This window comes from Anabrus simplex, chromosome 1 (genome assembly GCF_040414725.1).
Source record: "Anabrus simplex isolate iqAnaSimp1 chromosome 1, ASM4041472v1, whole genome shotgun sequence".
Lineage (NCBI taxonomy): Eukaryota > Metazoa > Arthropoda > Insecta > Orthoptera > Tettigoniidae > Anabrus > Anabrus simplex.
In genome coordinates, this window is record NC_090265.1 from 221,019,924 (window position 1) to 221,039,745 (window position 19,822).

Genomic DNA, 19,822 nt, shown 5'->3' on the forward strand with positions numbered 1-19,822 from the left:
AAAGGTCATTGCCTGTATCAAAAACAAAACTACACAAGATAGCTAACCACAGAGCAGTCAGACAGGGCTGTATTCTATTTTTTTTAGTGATTTTTTTAGTGATTTTTTACAAGTTATTCAACCTTTACTTGGACAAAATCGTTTTGAAAAATTTGTTTCTTTGCCCCACTAACTACTTTTACGGTTTTAAGAGATGCCAATGTGCTGTCCTGCATGAATTCTTTTACGTGTCAGTAAATCTACCAACATAAGGCTGACTTATTTGAGCACCTTCAAATACCACCAGACTGAGCCAGGATCGAATCTGCCAAATTGGGCTCAGAAGGCCAGCGCTCTACCGTCTGAGCTACTCAGCCCGGCATTTTCGTAACAGTTTTAGAAAATCCTCAGGATGGCATAAAAGTAAATGGTGCCATAAATAACAACATATTGTACGATATGCAGATGATACAGTTATCTTGTGTGACAACCATGATGGTCTACCACTCTTGCTCTGTATATTAGAACAGTAAGAATGTGAGACTAAAAATGTAAACAAGACCAAGCTCATGATCTTTGGTAGATATGCCAATGTTGAGGAAATCTTACAATTTGAGAGACTAACCATCTTCCAATAGCTGGGTGCCACGGTCACTGAACAACTTGATCCTGAGACAGAAGTGAGACAGAGGATAGCAATAGCATGAAACATATACAAAGAAGAAGCCTTTCTTTTGTAATGGGCACTTAAATTTAAAACTTAGTCAAAGAATGGTCCAGTGCTACCCACCAAAGGATGCTCAGGATTTCAGGGGTTGGCAACTAACAAACCAAGAAGTACTCACAAGGGCAAGGGCAAGTCAGGAACTCATTCCAACAATAAGTCTTCTAATATACCTCCCAACTGGCACATAGCATGCCGCAGAATTTCTTACCTTAGTTAGTTATGCCCTCAGAAATGACCACGAACCATACACGGCAAAATGGAAGGCTGAAAAGGAATCTGAAGGAGAGCAACATCATGGCTTGGGAATGGACAGGAATTCCTACTGGTAAAAGATTTTTCCGTAAGACAAAAAAATCGCACAACATTCGTCACAGCGATCACCAGCATTGGGGGGATCTGATATGGTAGTTTGAAGAAGAATCAATTAGTCTTGAATACAAGATTATGAGGAATTCTGTTTGCCGCTCTCCTCATTATTCCTGCAAAGGCCTTCTTAACATTTTTAACTACTCTACATTTGTAGCAAGCAAGAGTAATGGGTAAAAAAATGAAATGAGATCTTACCTGGATAAGTTCTGCTACAGCATGAAGACCTCCCAACTGGCACATAGCATGCCGGTGTTCCTCATCAAATGACAGTTTCATGAGAGCAGCTATGGCTGGACCTGGATGCCTTGTCATATCCTCTGTTAACAACAGTGAACATAATTATTTACAATTTACAACTGGTTTTACATTGCACCAACACAGGTAGTCTTATGGCAATGCCTGGACAAGAAAGGGCTAGGAGTGGGAAGGAAGCAGCCATGGCTTTAATTAAGGTAGAGCTTAAACATTTGTCTGGTGTGAAAATGGGAAACCACGGAAAACCATCTTCAGGGCTGCCGACAGTGGGGTTCGAACCCACTACCTCCCGAAAGCAAGCTCACAGCTGCGCACCCATAACCGCACAGCCAACTCGCTCAGTAACATAAATTTAAGGAAATATTTAGATGTAAGTGAAGGCTGAGTAAACTCAGGATTTTTTGTTCATAAACTGGAAGTAAAAGATATGAAAGTAGCAAAAATTATTGCTGATAAAAACCGGTAGGAACAACAGGGAGGAAGGTACTCACAATAATAAATGTATAGTTGGAGCACTGAGAAAGTATCTTCAAACACCCCTTAATGTATAAGCAATGAATTTCATTGTTAAGAGTCCGTAATGATGGATATGACTTCTTTCTTAATGAAGCAGGGTTTTTATTAACCACCTAATCAATATTAGGGTGTTAATAAAAAAATCTTTCATTAAGAAAGAAGCACCTCGTAATGCTTTCTTGTAGAACTCACATTCTTGAAGTGTCAAGATGTTGGAGCTAATCTCGACAAATGAGAAAGTGAAAGGCAAGAGGGTAGGTCTTAGCCATAAATCAGGTGTAGAGTATGTATTTATTAACTAGCATTTCATGTAAGGGCAGATATACCTAAACATGTGTTTCTGAGAGGGGGAGGGAGAGGGCAGGGGGAAGTGTGTGTGCGTGAGTCCAGAGTCTCTCTCTCTCTTTATTCTTATTTTGTTGCATCCAACGTGTCTAAAGTAAACCCATCTAAAGCTGAACAAGAACATGCTGGCAGAAAACCGATGGTCTATTACCTTCTAAAACCTGCACATACTGTAGTGATAAGTCATCTTTTGCATCATAGAATAAGGTAAGTGCTGAACACTACAGTTGCACAGTATGGAGTGGTGTTATTTGATACTGCATTAGGTTAACCAGTAATGATCTTTACTTTCAGACATTTTCTCTGATGGAATTTATTGTATGACAGGATGCAGATGTTCAGCGATTCTTACTGGAAGAAATACATGCAAAACCTAAAGGACTAGAAATTATTTCAGGCATGTATTTTATTTTACTGCACAAGCACAGACAGGAGCCAACAAGAGGCCGTGTGTGTGTGTGTGTGTGTGTGTGTGTGTGTGTGTGTGTGTGTGTGTGTGTGTGTGTGTGTGTGTGTGTGTGTGTGTGTGTGTGTGTGTGTGTGTGTGTGTGTGTGTGTGTGTGTGTGTGTGTGTGTGTGTGTGTGTGTGTGTGTGTGTGTGTGTGTGTGTGTGTGTGTGTGTGTGTGTGTGTGTGTGTGTGTGTGTGTGTGTGTGTGTGTGTGTGTGTCGAAAAGTTTCCTGAGAATGTAAGCTCTGTCATGGGAAGCGGTGCATAGTAAGTTAAAAGAATATGGACTTACATATATGATATTTCCTCTATTTAACCTTTTCCGTGCCAAGGTAAAATGCTGTAGTACTGCTAAAACTGCCAACTTAAATTAAGGCAAAATGTAAGGTCTTATTTAAAATGTTGCACTGGCCTCAGTTTTGAAGCTACATAGATGTAATTTTTTTGATGATTCATGATACATCATGTATATGTCCTGCGATTTTAATGAAATATTAATTTCTACTTTCTGTAATTAATTGTGCAAATTTGAATTAGTATTTGGCATAGGAATAATTATTTCACATATAAGTTAATGTCACTGTTAGAACGTTGAAAGTTTAAAATCTCAATGTTTAAAAATGCCCAAATGATTTTAGTTTTTGAAATTTAAAATTGAGGTTAGGTTCATCGTCATTGTGACTTGCATTTACAGTAGAGTCTCGATTATCCGACTTAACCGGGACCTGGAGTACGTCGGATCACCGAAAATGTAGGATAATACGGAATAACTTTGAAAACGAACTAAAACAAACAGGAAGGCTACACTGTATTATGTACTATGTTTTACGGGACTCTATTTATTGACTTATGAATTCAATTGTACAGTAGATACAGTACTCTTTTCTTACTACGCCTGTAACTAGATGCAGACGTCTTGGCTTGGGCTGCAAGAGTTTTGATGTCAGCATCTTGAAATTCAGCCCAGTCTCAACACAATTAAAAATCTGATCACCGGTTAATCCTTCAGCAAGAATTATTTCTTGAAATTGTCTTTTAAATTTCACAACTTCATCGGATTTAGCTGACAGTTTTTCTCCACAGATATTAAGCTGCCCAATATCGTACCGTTTTTTCCACCGATCAAGCCACCCAGCACTAGCAGTAAAATTAGGGTCCCTTTAGTAAACTCCTTCTGGCTATACACCGCCATTTCTTGCAGAATGGGGCCAGATATTGACAAGCCCTTTTCCTGGTTTTTAGTGAACCAAAGAAAGAGTGCTTCACTTACTCTTTCGTACTCACATTTTTCATTGTTTTTTTTTTTTCTAATTTTCAGTGCATCACTTGTTGCTCTCGTAGAGCACCACTTTTCAATTTATTCCCTCGTATGTTTCCAGTCTCCCACTGTAACACGTCGAACACCATAATCTGAAGCCATTTTTTGGAGAGTTTCCCCTTTGTCCAGTCTCTTTAACCCACTCTACTTGTCTTCCACAGAAACAATCACTTTCTTACGTTTACTCGCCATACTCACAGAGGATATGAAAACTACTGTATAACATCCGCACCCAACCAATACTACATTGAACAATCCTACCGCATGACTGCCAGTGCTTGTCCCACAGTCGCACCCTCCACACCCCGTGTCCCAGAATTGCATCCACCTAAAGTTCAAATTAAGACTACCAGTGCCGGATAACACGGAGTGTCGGATAAGCGAAGGTCGGTTGAGCGAGACTCTACTGTAGTTAGTTAACATTAAGTTCATTGTCATCTTCACTTAGTAGTAGTAGTAGTAGTAGTAGTAGTAGTAGTAGTAGTAGTAGTAGTCTTAGTAGCAGCAGAAGCAGAAGACAATATTTGAAAACCGGCCTTTACAGCAAGGGATCTCATCGGATCACGGCAGTTTTACGTTTCAGAGAGCATCGGCTTACATTGGATCTTGGCAGCCATTGGGTTAAATTGCATACACATTACAATAAAGTATACAAGGAAGTAGTAAAACAGATGGATAAAAACAAACATAACAGATTATGATATTCCTATGTTACAGGAGACAGCATGAGCAATAAATAATATAAGGTGCAATGAAATAAGCGAACAGCAATCCTAAAGAGTCCGCTAAGAGAGATGTAGAGGAAGAAAACTTTAATTCCTCAATTTTTACTTGTTCCATATTATGTGTATGCATTAGAAAATGTACCCTGTTGGTAACAACTATCACCTAGCAACATCTTTTTTGGCTCATTGTGTAATGTAATATCCTACATTCTATTCTCATGCCTCATACTGCATCATTCTTTGTAATCATTTTAATAGAAAATGCAATTTATTTTTGCTAACTACAGCATGGTTCCAATCAAGCCGATCCCTCTTTGTTTTAACAAGAGATAACCCTCCCTTAAAAGAACATAAGCTTATGTCATTAATGTTATACATACACACTGATTACAAAGCAAAACATGACACCAGTATTAGAAACTATACCACTGAAGATAGATTGATAGTAGCCTAGCAGATACTTAACACACCATGTATTAGAGGACGAGGAGCTTCAGGACTGTTATGAGCAGCCACGGCCATGCCAGCACGCAGAGAATCACAGTAATCTCGTACTTGCTCCAAGAGACGTAATACTCTAGCTTCTCGCCGGCCACGCTTGTCATCTGGGTGAGAATACACAATATTGTGCAGAGCTTGAGATGCACGTTGTCGAGTTTCGGGTGTCTGATCAGGTGCATGTAGCAACTGCACCAACAGAGGTAGGCAACCTGAAACATATTAATACAACAAATTATGAAGGAAATCCCATAAATTATGTAAAATATATACCAATCTTATTGTTATCTTTATTTAGAGCCAGAATGCTGATGGAGAAGTATTGGGAGAAAGGCAGGAACTTGATCACGGTATTCCTGGATACTGAAAAGGCATACAACAGTGTTGCAGTAGTGCTTGCAAAAGAAGAAGGTGCCTTTAGGACTTGTAAGGAAAGTCTCCAGATATTCTACAAGGAATGTACCAGCTGCATGCGAGTTGGAGAAGGGCATACATCATGGTTTATGACCAAACGTAGTGTTCTGCAGGACAGTACACTGTCCCCATTGCTGTTTGTCATAGTTATGGATGATATAATGAAGAGCATTAAGGAAATGTCATGATTTGGGGAGAAACAGAAGATGAGTGAAATGAAGACTGTGGTGACAGCAGTGAACAGAGATGGCTGATCAGCAAGCATCAAACCAACAGACCACCAGCTGAGAGTGCTGACAGTTACACCTACAGTAACTCAGCAGTATAGTCTCCAGAAGCAACTTAGCCACAACAGAGGTCACCAACAGGGCGCAAAAGAGTTCCCTCTTCTGCCAACAAGTTAGGACCTTTCTTTTGGATATAAACACTCCAAAGAGAGCAAAATTAACATTTAACAGCTACATCATACCGATTTTGACATATGGTATTGAAACTTGCACCTTCACGAAGATAGGCTCATCAAGACTGCAGACATCAGGGATGAAGTTCCTTAGGTCCACTAGCCAGAAGATCAGGATGGACAAGTTAAGAAAATGAGGTGGTGATGTAGGAACCTGGTATTAAACCATATCTACTGGGCAGAGTCGGTACATTCAGACTGTGGTGGTTGGGACATGTGATAAGAATGGAACCTGTGAGAACAGCCCAAGTGGAGTTGGAAAGAGAGGTAGAAGGAAAATGTCAGACTGGAAGACCTAGAACCTGCTGGACAGATATAGTCAAGACTGACACTGCAACTGGGGAAAAGACAATGAATGATGTCATGAACAGGACATTTATGACAGAAGAGAGTGGAAGAGGCTTATCAACAGTATCCAGGAAACTGGAACTGTAAACAGATGATGACGGCGATGACAACTGCTGTAAACTGAGCTTCACGTACCTCTTTACTAGGGTTACCATTATTTATTTTTATTATTTTTATCTTTACATAAATATGGACACTTTTGATTATCATGTAAGGTCTATTTTTATGACTCATTGCCTTAATCATTACCATCTACTTTCATGTTTTTTAGTGGTTGCTTCTTTCTCCTTACAGAATCAGATATATTTCTCATTGGAATGAACGTAAGTGCACTTACATTGGCTGGTCGTATTTTTCTCATAAATTTCCTTACATGTCAAGTTGAATTTTGCTTCACAGAAGGGCAAGGCTCAAACTGTGTTTCTATCCATTCTACTGTATTTCTATCAGGTGACCACATGTTATAGTGGAGAACAAATGTTCTCCAGGAGCTGATGTTTTGGCAGAGAATAAACAAACTGAACTACATTGAGAAAATTATGAAGTGGAATATCCTGCTCACTGTAGTGTTTAAATATTTTGATCCATTTTTCTTCAAGTAGCCCCATTTCTAGCTTTTAGTTTACTGGCTAATAAACCTCCAAACTCAATAAACATTGACAAGTTGTGTGTTTATTCTCCACTGCAACTGACCAACTTTTATACACTAGTTCTACTGATCTTTCAACTTCGGGACATTTAGTTTCTTTTTCATATACCCAGCTGAAGGATTCCACTTCTCCAAAGCTTTCTTCTCACAATTCAATGTACTCAATGCATCTTGAATAAAATGCAACCATGCATAGCAGCAACCGGAACGAAATTAGAATTGGGCAGGATACCAGGGCAAAGTTCGCAAACAGGACTGTCCTGGTCAAACCAGGATGTACTCTTTACCAACGGAATATTTATTATTATTTATTTATTTATTTATTCATTTATTTATTTATTCATTCATTTATTTATTTATTTATTTATTTATTTATTTATTTAGTATCATTTCAACCTCCTATGGGTTATGATTACATCACTTCCTTGACTGTTGATGTTCTTTCTTTTTACGCCAATACTCCTTCATTCTCTGGGTTGTTTTTGATTGTTCCTCATCCGAGAACACCCTTCTTGTTCTCCTGGGTTTCTCTACAAACAGATCCATCAGCTCCGCAATTTTCCTTCTGAACACTGTTCTGTTTGTAATATCTCCCTCCTCAATGCCACATTTTTTAAGATCCTGATTAACTTCTTTCAGCCATGGTACTCGAGTCTTTCTTCTTTCCTGGAAGATGAGGATCTTATTTGCTAAGCGTTCTGGTCCATTCTTCTCAGGTGCCCATAGAAAGTCAGTCGCCCTTTTCTTATCAAGGTTGAAATGTTCTTGCATTTTTCGTACAGCTCTTGATTTGATCTCAAACAGAAGGTAAACTAATTTCCTGTTGCTTTCTTGGGACCCAGAATTTTCCTCAGAAATTACGTTCTCTCTTTTCTATTTTGGTACTCCCCTTTCTGGTAATTGTCTCTGATGCATAGAGGCATTTAGTTTCACCACAGTATTATAATGTCCGCGTTTGGCTTGATAGGAGAAGGATTTGGACTTAGAAGTTTCCTGGCATAGTCTGAATGCAGTCTCCATTTTCTTTGCTCTTTCTTTGATAGCTTTGTTGTTGTTGTTGTTGTTGTTGTTGTTGTTGTTGTTGTTATTAGGAGTCACAATCTCCCCTAAGTATCTGAATTTGTGGACTCTCTTTATGTCACCATATTTGGTCTTCATTGTCCATGTTAGTTCTTTGGGATTTATATTCATGTACTTAGTTTTCTCAAAGGATATTTGCAGTCCTACCTTTTCTGCTGTTTCTTGCAAAATCTCTATCTGTGTAGTGACAATCTCTAGTGAAGAACACTATGTCGTCTACAAATGCAAGACATTCAAATTTAAGTCCAGCCTTTTTTTGTCCTATCTTGATTCCATTCGGGATATTTTGCTGACTCATTTCTTTTTGCCATTCCCTTATCACCTTCTCAAGGATGCAGTTGGAAAGGACTGAGGGAGGTCATCTCCTTGTCAGGAATTTTACTTGTGACCGGGTGTTTGTTAATGTCTGTTGTATTATATTAGTTGTTCTGTCATCAATTCCAAATTCTTTCAGCACTTTTATTAATGTGTCCCTGTCAACAGAACCTTTTTTTTTTTTTTTTTTTTGCTATTTGCTTCACGTCGCACCGACACAGATAGGTCTTATGGCGACAATGGGACAGGGAAGGACTAAGAGTGGGAAGGAAGCAGCCATGGCCTTAATTAAGGTACAGCCCCAGCATTTGCCTGGTGTGAAAATGGGAAACCACGGAAAACCATTTTCAGGGCTGCCGACAGTGGGGTTCGAACCTACTATCTCCCGTATACTGGATACTGGCCGCACTTAAGTGACTGCAGCTATCGAGCTCGGTCAACAGAATCAAATGGCTTTTTGAAATCTACAAATGTCAATTACCTTCTTGTCTGCTGCTAAAGTTTTAGTTTTGATTAAAGTCTATGTGCTAAATATCTGCTCTGCACAGGACCGCCCTTTCCTGAATCTTCCTTGATATTCCCCCAACTCTTGATCTATGTGATTCAAAACTTAGTAAAGGAGTGATATACCTCTATAGTTATTAACATTAGTTTTGTATCTCTTTTCATGCAAAGGATGAATGATAGCATCTTTCCATTCATCTGGTATCTTTTCTGTTTCCCAAATCTTATGGAAGAGTCTCATTAACTGTTCTAATACTTTGTCCCATGAGTATTTTAGAAGTTCTTCCACAATTGAATCTTTACCAGATGTTTTGTTGTTTTTGAGGTTCTTAATAATTTCTTTTATTTCCTCTGTCTGGTGGTGCCAAGTTGAAAAGGTTGGATTGGGGTTCTTGGAAGACATCTCTTTCTTTGGAGGTTCACAGTTCATTAATACTTTAAAGTATTTGGCCAAATGTTCACAATTTTGTTTGTTGTTCAGAATCAATTTACCGGAATCGTTCCTGAAGCAGACAGTGCATGGAGAATATTTTTTAAGTTTTGATTTGAAGATATTATAGAAGTTTCTTGTAGTGTTGTTCTTGAAGTTTTCTTCACTATCCCTTAGTTGGTCTCTTTCAAATTTTCATCTGGCATTTCTGAAAACTTTGGCCATCAGTTTCCTTTTAGTTCTGAACCCATCAAAATCCTCGTCATTGGAGTTCCATATATTCCATGCCTCAGAATGTTTCTTTAGAGCAGCTTCGCAATCATCATTCCACCATGGATGCTTTCTCCTTTTAGCAATAAATATTATTATTATTATTATTATTATTATTATTATTATTATTATTATTATTATTATTATTATTATTATTATTATTATTATTATTATTATTAAAAGATATTTCCTTGGGACTGAAATGAAATTTTATGTAATGTAACAGAACAAACAATGGGTCAAATCAACATCCAAGACAAGAAGTTTGGAAGGAGTACAGAAGCAACAGCAAGGAAAAACACAAATATTTTCTTCTATATTAATTGAGATGCTGGCCATGAAAGCCTAAGCTTTTATGAGAGTTAGTATTATGCATGAACTGGAAAGCACGAATGAGTTCATCAGAAACCAAGAAACCTACATCTGGAAGAACAGAGTGTGATGATGAGGAAGCTCAACTGTAATGATGGTAGTGAGTATAGATGTGCAGTTTCTCCTGGTTCTTTTGTATTCCTTCATTGTCCTTGTTAAACAAGAACACACCTTCTTATTGAATACAACCACAATGTTTAAAACTTTACTGACATTGGAAGATTTCTAAGCTGTTTCCACACACAAAATTCTAAACATAAAGAAACCAAAATCTTCATTTTCCTTTGTAAACTTACAGTCAGTATGACAAAAAGTTTTTTTTCAGCTTATCCGAGTTATTTTTGGGGTCACTGGAGCCACTCTGGATAATTTTTTGGTTTTGGCTGGGCGTTTAAGGCCAGATGCCCTTCCTGATGCCACTTATAAAACTCTCAACCCTGACTGACCAGGATTCAAACCTCAGCCTTACACGTGTGAAGCTAGTAGCTAAGCCACTGAACTAATCATGACAACTACCCTTCAAATTTCCATTCACCATCGTCGTCGGCTGTAACTCGATCCGAGTATATGTAAGTTCTTCCTGCATACATTGACCAGCTCAACTCAGTTTATGGATGTGTTTGAGATGACTGAACAGACCAATCCTGGCATCAAACATACGCCCACACAAATCACACTGAATGATTGGAGGAGGGCGGAGTTGTAATTGATGGAGTTTTCTTGCTTGTTGCTTGGCCTCTTGATGTCTGTGCCGTTCTCTTTCAAACAAGTTGATAGCGGTGGATGTAGTGTTCCGGCTCAGTGAACGGTCCAGAGCACATTTTTCGCATGTCTGTATATCTATACCAGTTGTCTTCACGATGTGTTTCAGCTGGTCCTTAAAACGCTTAAGAGGCGCTCCATGATGTCTACTGCCAGAGCAAAGTTCACCATAAAGAATTTGGCAGGGAAGCCTGCTATCACCCATGCGGTGAACATGGCCTAACCATCTCAGGTGATGAGTGATGATTGTTGCCTCAATGCTATTTAGCTGAGCTTTGTTGAGAACTGCCGTGTTGGTCACATAGTCCTCCCACTTAATATTCAAGATGAATCTCATTTTCTGTTGGTGGAAGTGCTCAAGTTTTTTATATCACAGCGATAGTGTGTCCAAGTTTCACAGACATACAGCAGCATGGAAATGGCAACAGATTTGTACATCATGAGTTTGGTATGCAGTTTTAGTTCGTTATTCATGAATACTCTGTGCATTAACCGCCCAAATGCTGCATGAGCAGCCCCAATTCTTTTATCAACTTGTTGTTCGCAAGTACACAGTTTAGATAAGATCCTTCCAAGATATGAAAAGAGATCAACCTGTTCCAGTGTTGTGTCTAAGATGGAGATACTGAACTCAGGAAGAGTTAATCCTGGGGCAGGTTGTGCATGTACCTTCGTTTTGTTTTTTTTTGTTTTTTTTTTGCATTAATGGCAAGACCAAAGCGATCACATGCAGTTGTAAAGCAGCTGACTGACTGACTTGTAGTTCTGCAGGTGTTAGAGCAGGAGATGTGGAGTCAACTGCAGTTCTGTCACCCGGGTAAACAGATTATGTCTTTGTGAGCGAAGTCTTGCCAGATTGAAAAGGCCTCCATCAAAATGAAATTTAATATCCATGCCTAAGTTGTTCGCAGATGATTCATGCAGCATGGCAGCCATGTACAGTGCAAGGAGTATAGGAACATGCACACAGCCTTGTTTCAATCCATGTGTGATTGGGAACAAATCTGATACCGAGTTACCATGAAGAACCTGTCCAGACATGCCATCATGAAGAGCTTGAACCAATTCAATACAACATTCAGGACATCCAAAAAGTCTCAATACTTTCCACATAGCTGATCTTGGAACTGAATCAAAGGCTTTTTCCAGATAATAGAAAACTAAATACAGAGGCTGCTGTTGCTCTCTGCATTTTTCCTGGAGTTGTCTAGCACACCACTAAAATGAATACAGCTTAATTTTGTATGGCACCACATATCTTTAAAGTCATGAACTAATAATAATGTTATTTATTTTACGTACCACTAACTACTTTTACAGTTTTCGGAGACGCCGAGGTGCTGGAATTTTGTCCCGCAGGAGTTCTTTTACATGCCAATAAGTCTGCCAACATGAGGCTCTCATACTTGAGCACCTTCAAATACCACCGGACTGAGCCAGGATCAAAACTGCCAAGTAGGGGTCAGAAGGCCAGCGCCTCATCCGTCTGAGCCACTCAGCCCGGAAAATTCATGAACTACTTACAGTTTATGAATAATACTAACTCTCATAACAGCTTAGGCTTTCATGGCCAGCATCCAGCCATAAAATTGAGCATTTACGATTCTAGTTCTTCAAGAAAACAAATGTAACAATACTTAAATTCCAGAAGTATAACTTATGTCCAAACCTTTATCAAACTCTTAACACAAGTTAATATAGATTTTACTTTAATATAGATTATACACGAATGAGCCTTAGTGTTACAAAATTTATCAGTGAATACAATATTCAATTCAATTCTCGAGAGACAAAATGCCAGTATGTGACTCACCTGACTGCCTCATAGCAATGCAGCTGTCTGGGGAGCTGCTCATGGCCAGCAGAGTCTTACTCATGCTGTCACGGTCATGAGTGCCCAACATTGAGAGAAGATTGTATACCATCTCTACCTTGGCACCAAGTTGCTGTTGACTGTACGTGCGGCGTGTAGCCATGTCAGCACCAGTGGGCCCCACACTGGATGCAAAGCTCATCACGCTGGCAACATCCTGTTGGTTGAGACTTCTGCTACCCAGACTGCTTGGCCCACTGTGCCATAGAGTGCGTTCCACAGGCCAAGTGCCATGGTAGAGAGAAGAGAGTCCAGGTTTGTTGTCCATTGTCTGGGTCCCACTGCTTGTCATCTTTTCCTCAAGACCACTTTCTGGGGTCCCCACACCATCCTCCCCATCCTCCTCTTCCTCTTTGGTTTCACAAGGCTGCAACAAAATCAATCAATCAATCAATCAATCAATCAATCAATCAATCAATCAATCAATCAATCAATAATAATAAACTTGCATCAGAGATTTCTTTTCTCAATTTGCTTTATGTCTTATGACTACAGGAGAAGAAAGGACTTGGAGTGGTAAGGAATCAATTGAGGCCTTAGGAGCAGTAGCTCATGGCAACAAAAAATTTACAAACTCTGGGATATACAAATTAAAATGCCAATCGTGTTTTTCAACGTACGTAGGACAAACAGGCCATAGCTTCAATATAAGATGCTCCGAACACCTTAATGCCCTGAAGTACAACTGCTACTCGGCCATGAGCGAACATTGTAGGGAGAAATCATAAATACTCAACAATTGCCAAGATTTAAAGATCTTACACTATGAGCAGAAAGGTCCCTTACTCAATACACTGGAGAATATTTATATAGATATTGGCCAATATAATAATCCCGTGCACAACCTAAATGAAATCAACGACACGAAAAATGTATTATTGGAAACCTTTGTCCCGCTCATCTGTGAACAATTTATTAAGAAAAACGAGTTTCACTACCGACATTCTAGAACAAGACCCGCCCTTCCCTCAACATCCCCCTCCCGTGACTCACCATATCCCTCCCACTTTGCCCCTCCCTCTCCTCTTCCCCACCCAACTGCATCAGTACAGACACACGGTAAGCCACACACAAGCTTAGTTGTCAATGTGACTTGAGACTGACAAGGTCGTTCCACTCGAGACAACTTTTATTACAAGCAAGTCGATTGAGTTTTCCTTTCGCACAATATTTTGACTTGTTTTTCATCCACTCAGAGTTCTTTTTTTCATTACAGATGTTACACACTTTTTAATCCACGTTATTGACGGTCTCACTCACTGCCCAGCACAGTGTTTCATTTTAACAGTCAGCAAGTTTTTATTTTGGCAATCAAGAACGACCTATCAGACGAGAGGACTTTGTACCTCAATATGTTTCATTCATCAATCATGATCATTGTCATTTCACTTCATCAAGATTTTTAATTTGTTTTTGTGCTATGTAATAATTGTTCTGCTACTGAAGATGGCCTTGAGAATAGGCTGAAACGTGTATAAGACTTTGTTCCATCTAACAGATGATTTGATTTGTATTGATAAGGAGGATTTTATAAATACTTTTATTTGTACAGTGTATACTGCTCACCTGGAAATTTGGTGGTAGTGGCATGACAGTATAGGGGTGTTTTTCATTCCATGATATGGGACCAGAGGGGACTGTTCATTGCAGCATGAACCTAATGTCATAATGAAAATTTCTAAACAGAAATTAGCCCCATTACTACCAGTTGCCCTGTTGTAGTGTGGCTACTATCCAGAGGTATGCAGAGACCGAGATTTACCTACTGGACTGGCCTACAGTAGGAGTAGAGTTGCCAACTTTTTTGTCTCAAAATCAGGGAGACATTGATGGGACATTGATGCAACATTATGACTAATATAATAATTTTTTTAACTGTTAAATTAGGTTTATTACTTCAAACTAACAAACTACCATCAGATTATATACTACAGATATTCTTATATAAAATTATATTTATTCACATTTTTGACAGCAGCTTGAAGCTTAGGATTAGTCTTTACATATTCTACAAATTCCTGGCATGTGTACACAAAATTAACATTGACTCAGCTTTCATTAGATCTACATTGCAACTGTTTTTATCATCAAACCATTTAATATTCATCGAAGAAAAAAACTGTTCTGTGTGAGCATTGGAAGCCAAAACCTGCATTAATCTACTAAGTTTTAACAACAGTCATCACGGATACCCATTTTTCCATAGTATTACCACAGATTGAAATGTGTGCACTCAACGTGTCTTTCAAGGAACAAATTTTATGATAAAGATTATCTTCATTTAAGTCCAGCTGGTCAGGTGGAACTGAGATGGCCATACAGATAAAGCGGCGGAAATGGAAATAGATAGGGCATACACTGAGGAAAGAGAATGAAGCCATTGCGAGAGAGGCACTGGATTGGAACCCGCAGGGTAAAAGGAGGAGAGGAAGGCCCAAACAAACGTGGCAAAGATCTGTACACATGGAGGCAATGGAAGAAGGCAAGACCTGGAGAGAGATGAAGAGGTTGGCTGGCAACAGGATCAGATGGAGATGCTTTGTTGATGTCCTATGTTCCACAAGGAACAACAGAAATTAAGTCAAGTAAGTCAAATCCAGCTGGAGATAGACAAGATTGTTCTGAAAATCTTTAAAAATAATAAAAATGTTCAATGATAATGGAAGAGACTCATTGGTTGAATGGCCAGCGTTGAGGCCTTCGGTTCAGAGAGTCCCGGTTTCAATTCCCGGCCGAGTCAGGGATATTAATCGCCTCTGATTAATTCTTCTGGCCCGGGGGCTGGGTGTTGGTGTTTGTCCCAACACTTTCCTCTTCATATTCAGACAACACACTACACTACCAACCACCACAGTAGCACATAAAAGTGATTACATCCCTCCATATAGGGTTGGCGTCAGGAAGGGCATCCCGTCTAAAACAGGGCCAAATCCACATGTGAGAGACAGTTCGCACCCGTAACCCCACAGATGCGGGAAAAGCAGTAGAAAAAGAATAATAAGAAAAGAAGAATGATAATGGGAGGAAGGAATGGAGTGTAGCATTATCAAAAATGTTTTGCAGCATAAGAATGAAGGGATTCATAGAACTCAACAAAATTATTTTGAACATATTTCTAAATGTTAGAATCTAACTTACTCAAGATTTTGTGTGTAGGTACCTAGACCTACTGCTTTAAAAAGAAACAAAGAAAAATCTTTGCAAAATTTTACACATCAGTATTTCAATTCCATTAAATGATTCCTCAATGTCCAACTCGTTGCCTGAATGGTCAGCATATTGGCCTTCGGTTCAGAGGGTCCCGGGTTCGACTCCCGGCCGGGTTGGGGATTTTAACCTTCACTGGGTGTGTGTGCTGTCCCCAACATCCCTGCAATTCACGCACCACACATAACACTATCCTCCACCACAATAACACGCAGTTACCTACACATGGCAGATACCGCCCACCCTCATCGAAGGGTCTGCCTTACAAGGGCTGCACTCGGCTAGAAATAGCCACACGAAATTATTATTATTATTATTATTATTATTATTATTATTATTATTATTATTATTATTATTATTATTATTCCTCAATAGTTAAATCTGAAATTTCATGTTTCCATTACATTATTACCAATGTAAGAGAAAAATACAAAATATGCTTCAAGCATTAGCAATTTACTTAGGTCCTCATCATTGAAATATCTTTGCAAAACTTTTGGTGCTTTATTTATGCCTTGTAAATAGGTTGTTATTGGCTCCCAGTTCTCCAACAACCTATCAATAGCTGGTGTGAGACACACCCACATAGCAGCCACATGCCTTAAAATTTCACACCAATCAGTGTTACAAAGTTGAAATGTAACTTCAACTCCTCCCTCCTTCCTGCATATATTGAAAACTATCCATAAACTTTCATAATTTTTGACAGTAAATCAAATAAGGTCCAGTAAAATACTAAATGTGAGGAAGATGCAATACCACGTTCTCATTCTATTTCTGAGAGACTAAATACAGTATTTTGCATGAGCAAACAGAGTGTATGGCAAATGTGACTTCCTCCTCCTCCTCCACCATTTACTTAAAGATTCAAAAACCCTGTAATTTTTACAGGTGAAATGAGCATATACGGTACAAGGTAATATGAGTCTAAGAATAGTAAGAAAGTGAAAATTCTAGGAAAAAGGGGAAGGAAAATCTTTTGTCATTCATACAGGAAAATTTCAATACTTTCAATACTTTTTGATGTTTACATATCTAATAATAATAATAATAATAATAATAATAATAATAATAATAATAATAATAATAATAATAATAAATCATCTAAATCTTAATGTTGTCCTACTGGGGCAGAATCCAGTACTAAAATCTATGCTTGCTCCTCTGCATCAATTGCATGAATTCTACAGAGACAATGATGTCCTCACTGATAGTGAAATGAAATGAAATGGTGTATGGCTTTTAGCGTCGGGAGTATCCGAGGACAAGTTCGGCTCGCCAGATGGAGGTCTTTTGATTTGACTCCCGTAGGCGACCTGCGCATCGTGATGAGGATGAAATGATGAAGACGATACATACACCCATCCCCGTGCCAGCGAAATTATGGTTAAAATTCCCGAAAATCGAACTCGGGATCCCTGTGACCAAAGGCCAGCACACTGACCATTTAGCCATGGAGCCGGACCTCACTGATAAGTGTCTTGCCATTAATGTTTTGATGCTTGGGTCCACCATGTACTCATTGTCTGTCGATGTCAAGGTGACAGGATGTACTGGTGACTGTTTCAGGTGTTACCTACACAATGTGGCTAAACCGTTGTACCGATAGTCATCCTTCTCGCATTTTGTCTTCAATGGGAGTGACAGCAAACTGCTGCCCGAGAGTGTTATTGCGATGCGATCCTACAGCGAGACATCCACTGTCCAGCGAACCACCAAATAGTCCTCTATTGATATATATCAGGACGAATTGTACGCTTAAATCGGTAAAATTAATTAAAATCCGTCCTGATATTTTTTGCCACCGTAAATTTCAGAGTACGGTACGGTACGTATTTTACGCATTGTGTCAGTGAACACTGCATTCTATCAACTCATCATTAATTGCGAGTCCGATATAATGATGTTCTTGGTTTTACATCGCATTAACTACTTTTGCGGTTTTTGGAGACGTCTTCGGTTCATAATGTCTTCAACATTCGAAAGACCTGTGTCAAGCCTCTGTGGAGGCCATACGCCATTATTACACTGTATTCTACGAAAGGAAGAGAAGATGTTTACGATAAAACCTGCGCACACGGCTGTAAGAGTAACAAAAAGGAAATCTTCATTTCGACGGCGCTCCCAACCAATGAAAAAAATGAACATGTACGTTTGAGGACTTGGTTGGTATATAGGCTACGTAGCAATTCTCTGCTAAAACCAACCTTTGGACGAAAGTGAATATCAAATAACCAACTGTGGATGGGGGCGGTAGAATACTTGGGAGCGTAGGTTGGCAGACACGGGCCCTCTAGTTGAGTCTGGCATTCCTTCCACTTCTGCTAGGTTGCTCACTTTTCCTATTCGTCCTCCCTTGGTCAATCCTTGCTCTCTTCCAACCGCGGTGGCGTTAGTTTTGCAAGACAATAATACACACCAATGGTGTCCTACAGGTAGACCCACTAAGCCCATCGTGTCCTCCCATGAGTTCCGATTCCCGCCAGTTCCGAATCCTTTCGCGAATTAGCTATTTGCCAATTACACTACCTGAGCGAGTCCCGTCAGTTCCGAACACTACCTGTGGCATATAAGTCTCTGGTAAGACCCCAACTAGAGTATAGTTCCAGTGTATGAGACCCTCACCAGGATTACCTGATTCAAGAACTGGAAAAAATCCAAAGAAAAGCAGCTCGATTTGTTCTGGGCGATTTCCGACAAAAGAGTAGCGTTACAAAAATGTTGCAATGTTTGGGTTGGGAAGAACTGAGAGAAAAAAGAAGAGCTGCTCGACTAAGTGGTATGTTCCGGGCTGTCAGCGGAGAGATGGCGTGGAATGACATTAGTAGACGAATAAGTTTGAATGGCGTTTATAAAAGTAGGAAAGATCACAATATGAAGATAAAGTTGGAATTCAAGAGGACAAACTGGGGCAAATGTTCATTTCTAGGAAGGGGAGTTAGGGATTGGAATAACTTACCAAGAGAGATGTTCAATAAATTTCCAATTTCTTTGAAATTATTTAGGAAAAGGCTAGGAAAACATCAAATAGGGAATCTGCCACCTGGGCGACTGCCCTAAATGCAGATCAGTATTGATTGATTGATTGATTGATATATTGATTGATTGAGGCGTGGGGAGTCTTTCATTTTCACGCCCTTTGCCGATACTCTCGCTTTTCGAAGAGTCGGGCCTCTTACATTTTCCTCCTCATTAATGTTAAGAGATCGTGGTTGCCCACTTGTATTTCCTCTTAACAAAATAATCCCCACCAACCCCACTGTCAAATAACGTAAAGTGTGTCAAGTCGTGTAAATCAGCGTGCTTTTTCAGGTCATCTTGTCCACCTCCAACGGGAGAAAACCCTATTATAGACTAACGGCTTCTAAATAGGCTGGTAAATGTAAATGTTTGGAGTAGAAATTCCAAATCTCTGTGGATCCTGAGATGGAATTTTCACCTTAAAACTCATGTGGTGTCAGAAAGGGCATCTAGTCTTAATCCTACATCACAAATTTGAGATGGGTGGCTCCAGCAACCCAAGAAATACATAACTGGGATAAGGTGAACATACTACTACTACTACACCATCGTGGACTAAATTTTCTAATTTTATGTTTGCCTTATTGTGTAGGTCGAACCACCGCCTTCGTCCACGTTTCCCTTCTATGACCAGTTGTACCAGGCTGCATTAGTCATTTCGGAAGATGTGACCGAAATAGCTGGTTTATTTCTGGATTTTGTGAGAGTAAAGACTTCGCATAATTTCCTGGCACGGCGAATTACCTCCTAGATGGTAACATGGTCTACACATCGGAACTTTAACATTCTGCGATACATCCACATTTCAAAAGCCTGCAGTCCGTTTCATTGTCTCTATACTAGACTTAACTAAAGTTGGCGTCTGACAGGTAAGGTTGGAGGGAGGAGCACTGCACGTGCCATTTCACGATGTTGCCACATTCCAGCATTCCTTTC

The 19,822-nt window shown here is 39.5% G+C and overlaps 1 protein-coding gene across 2 annotated transcripts in view; it reads right to left on the reverse strand.

Annotated features, from left to right (window-relative positions):
- The window catches only part of LOC136885896 (microtubule-associated protein futsch), a 514,102-nt gene that overhangs the window by 122,825 nt on the left and 371,455 nt on the right, over window positions 1-19,822 (reverse strand). For both annotated transcript variants that reach the window (XM_067158589.2, XM_068230837.1), the window contains 3 exons: window positions 12,599-13,025; window positions 5,154-5,393; window positions 1,271-1,392 (listed from right to left, as the gene is read on the reverse strand). In XM_067158589.2, the coding sequence (XP_067014690.2) occupies window positions 1,271-1,392; window positions 5,154-5,393; window positions 12,599-13,025 (789 nt within the window). The remainder of the gene's footprint in view (window positions 1-1,270; window positions 1,393-5,153; window positions 5,394-12,598; window positions 13,026-19,822) is intronic.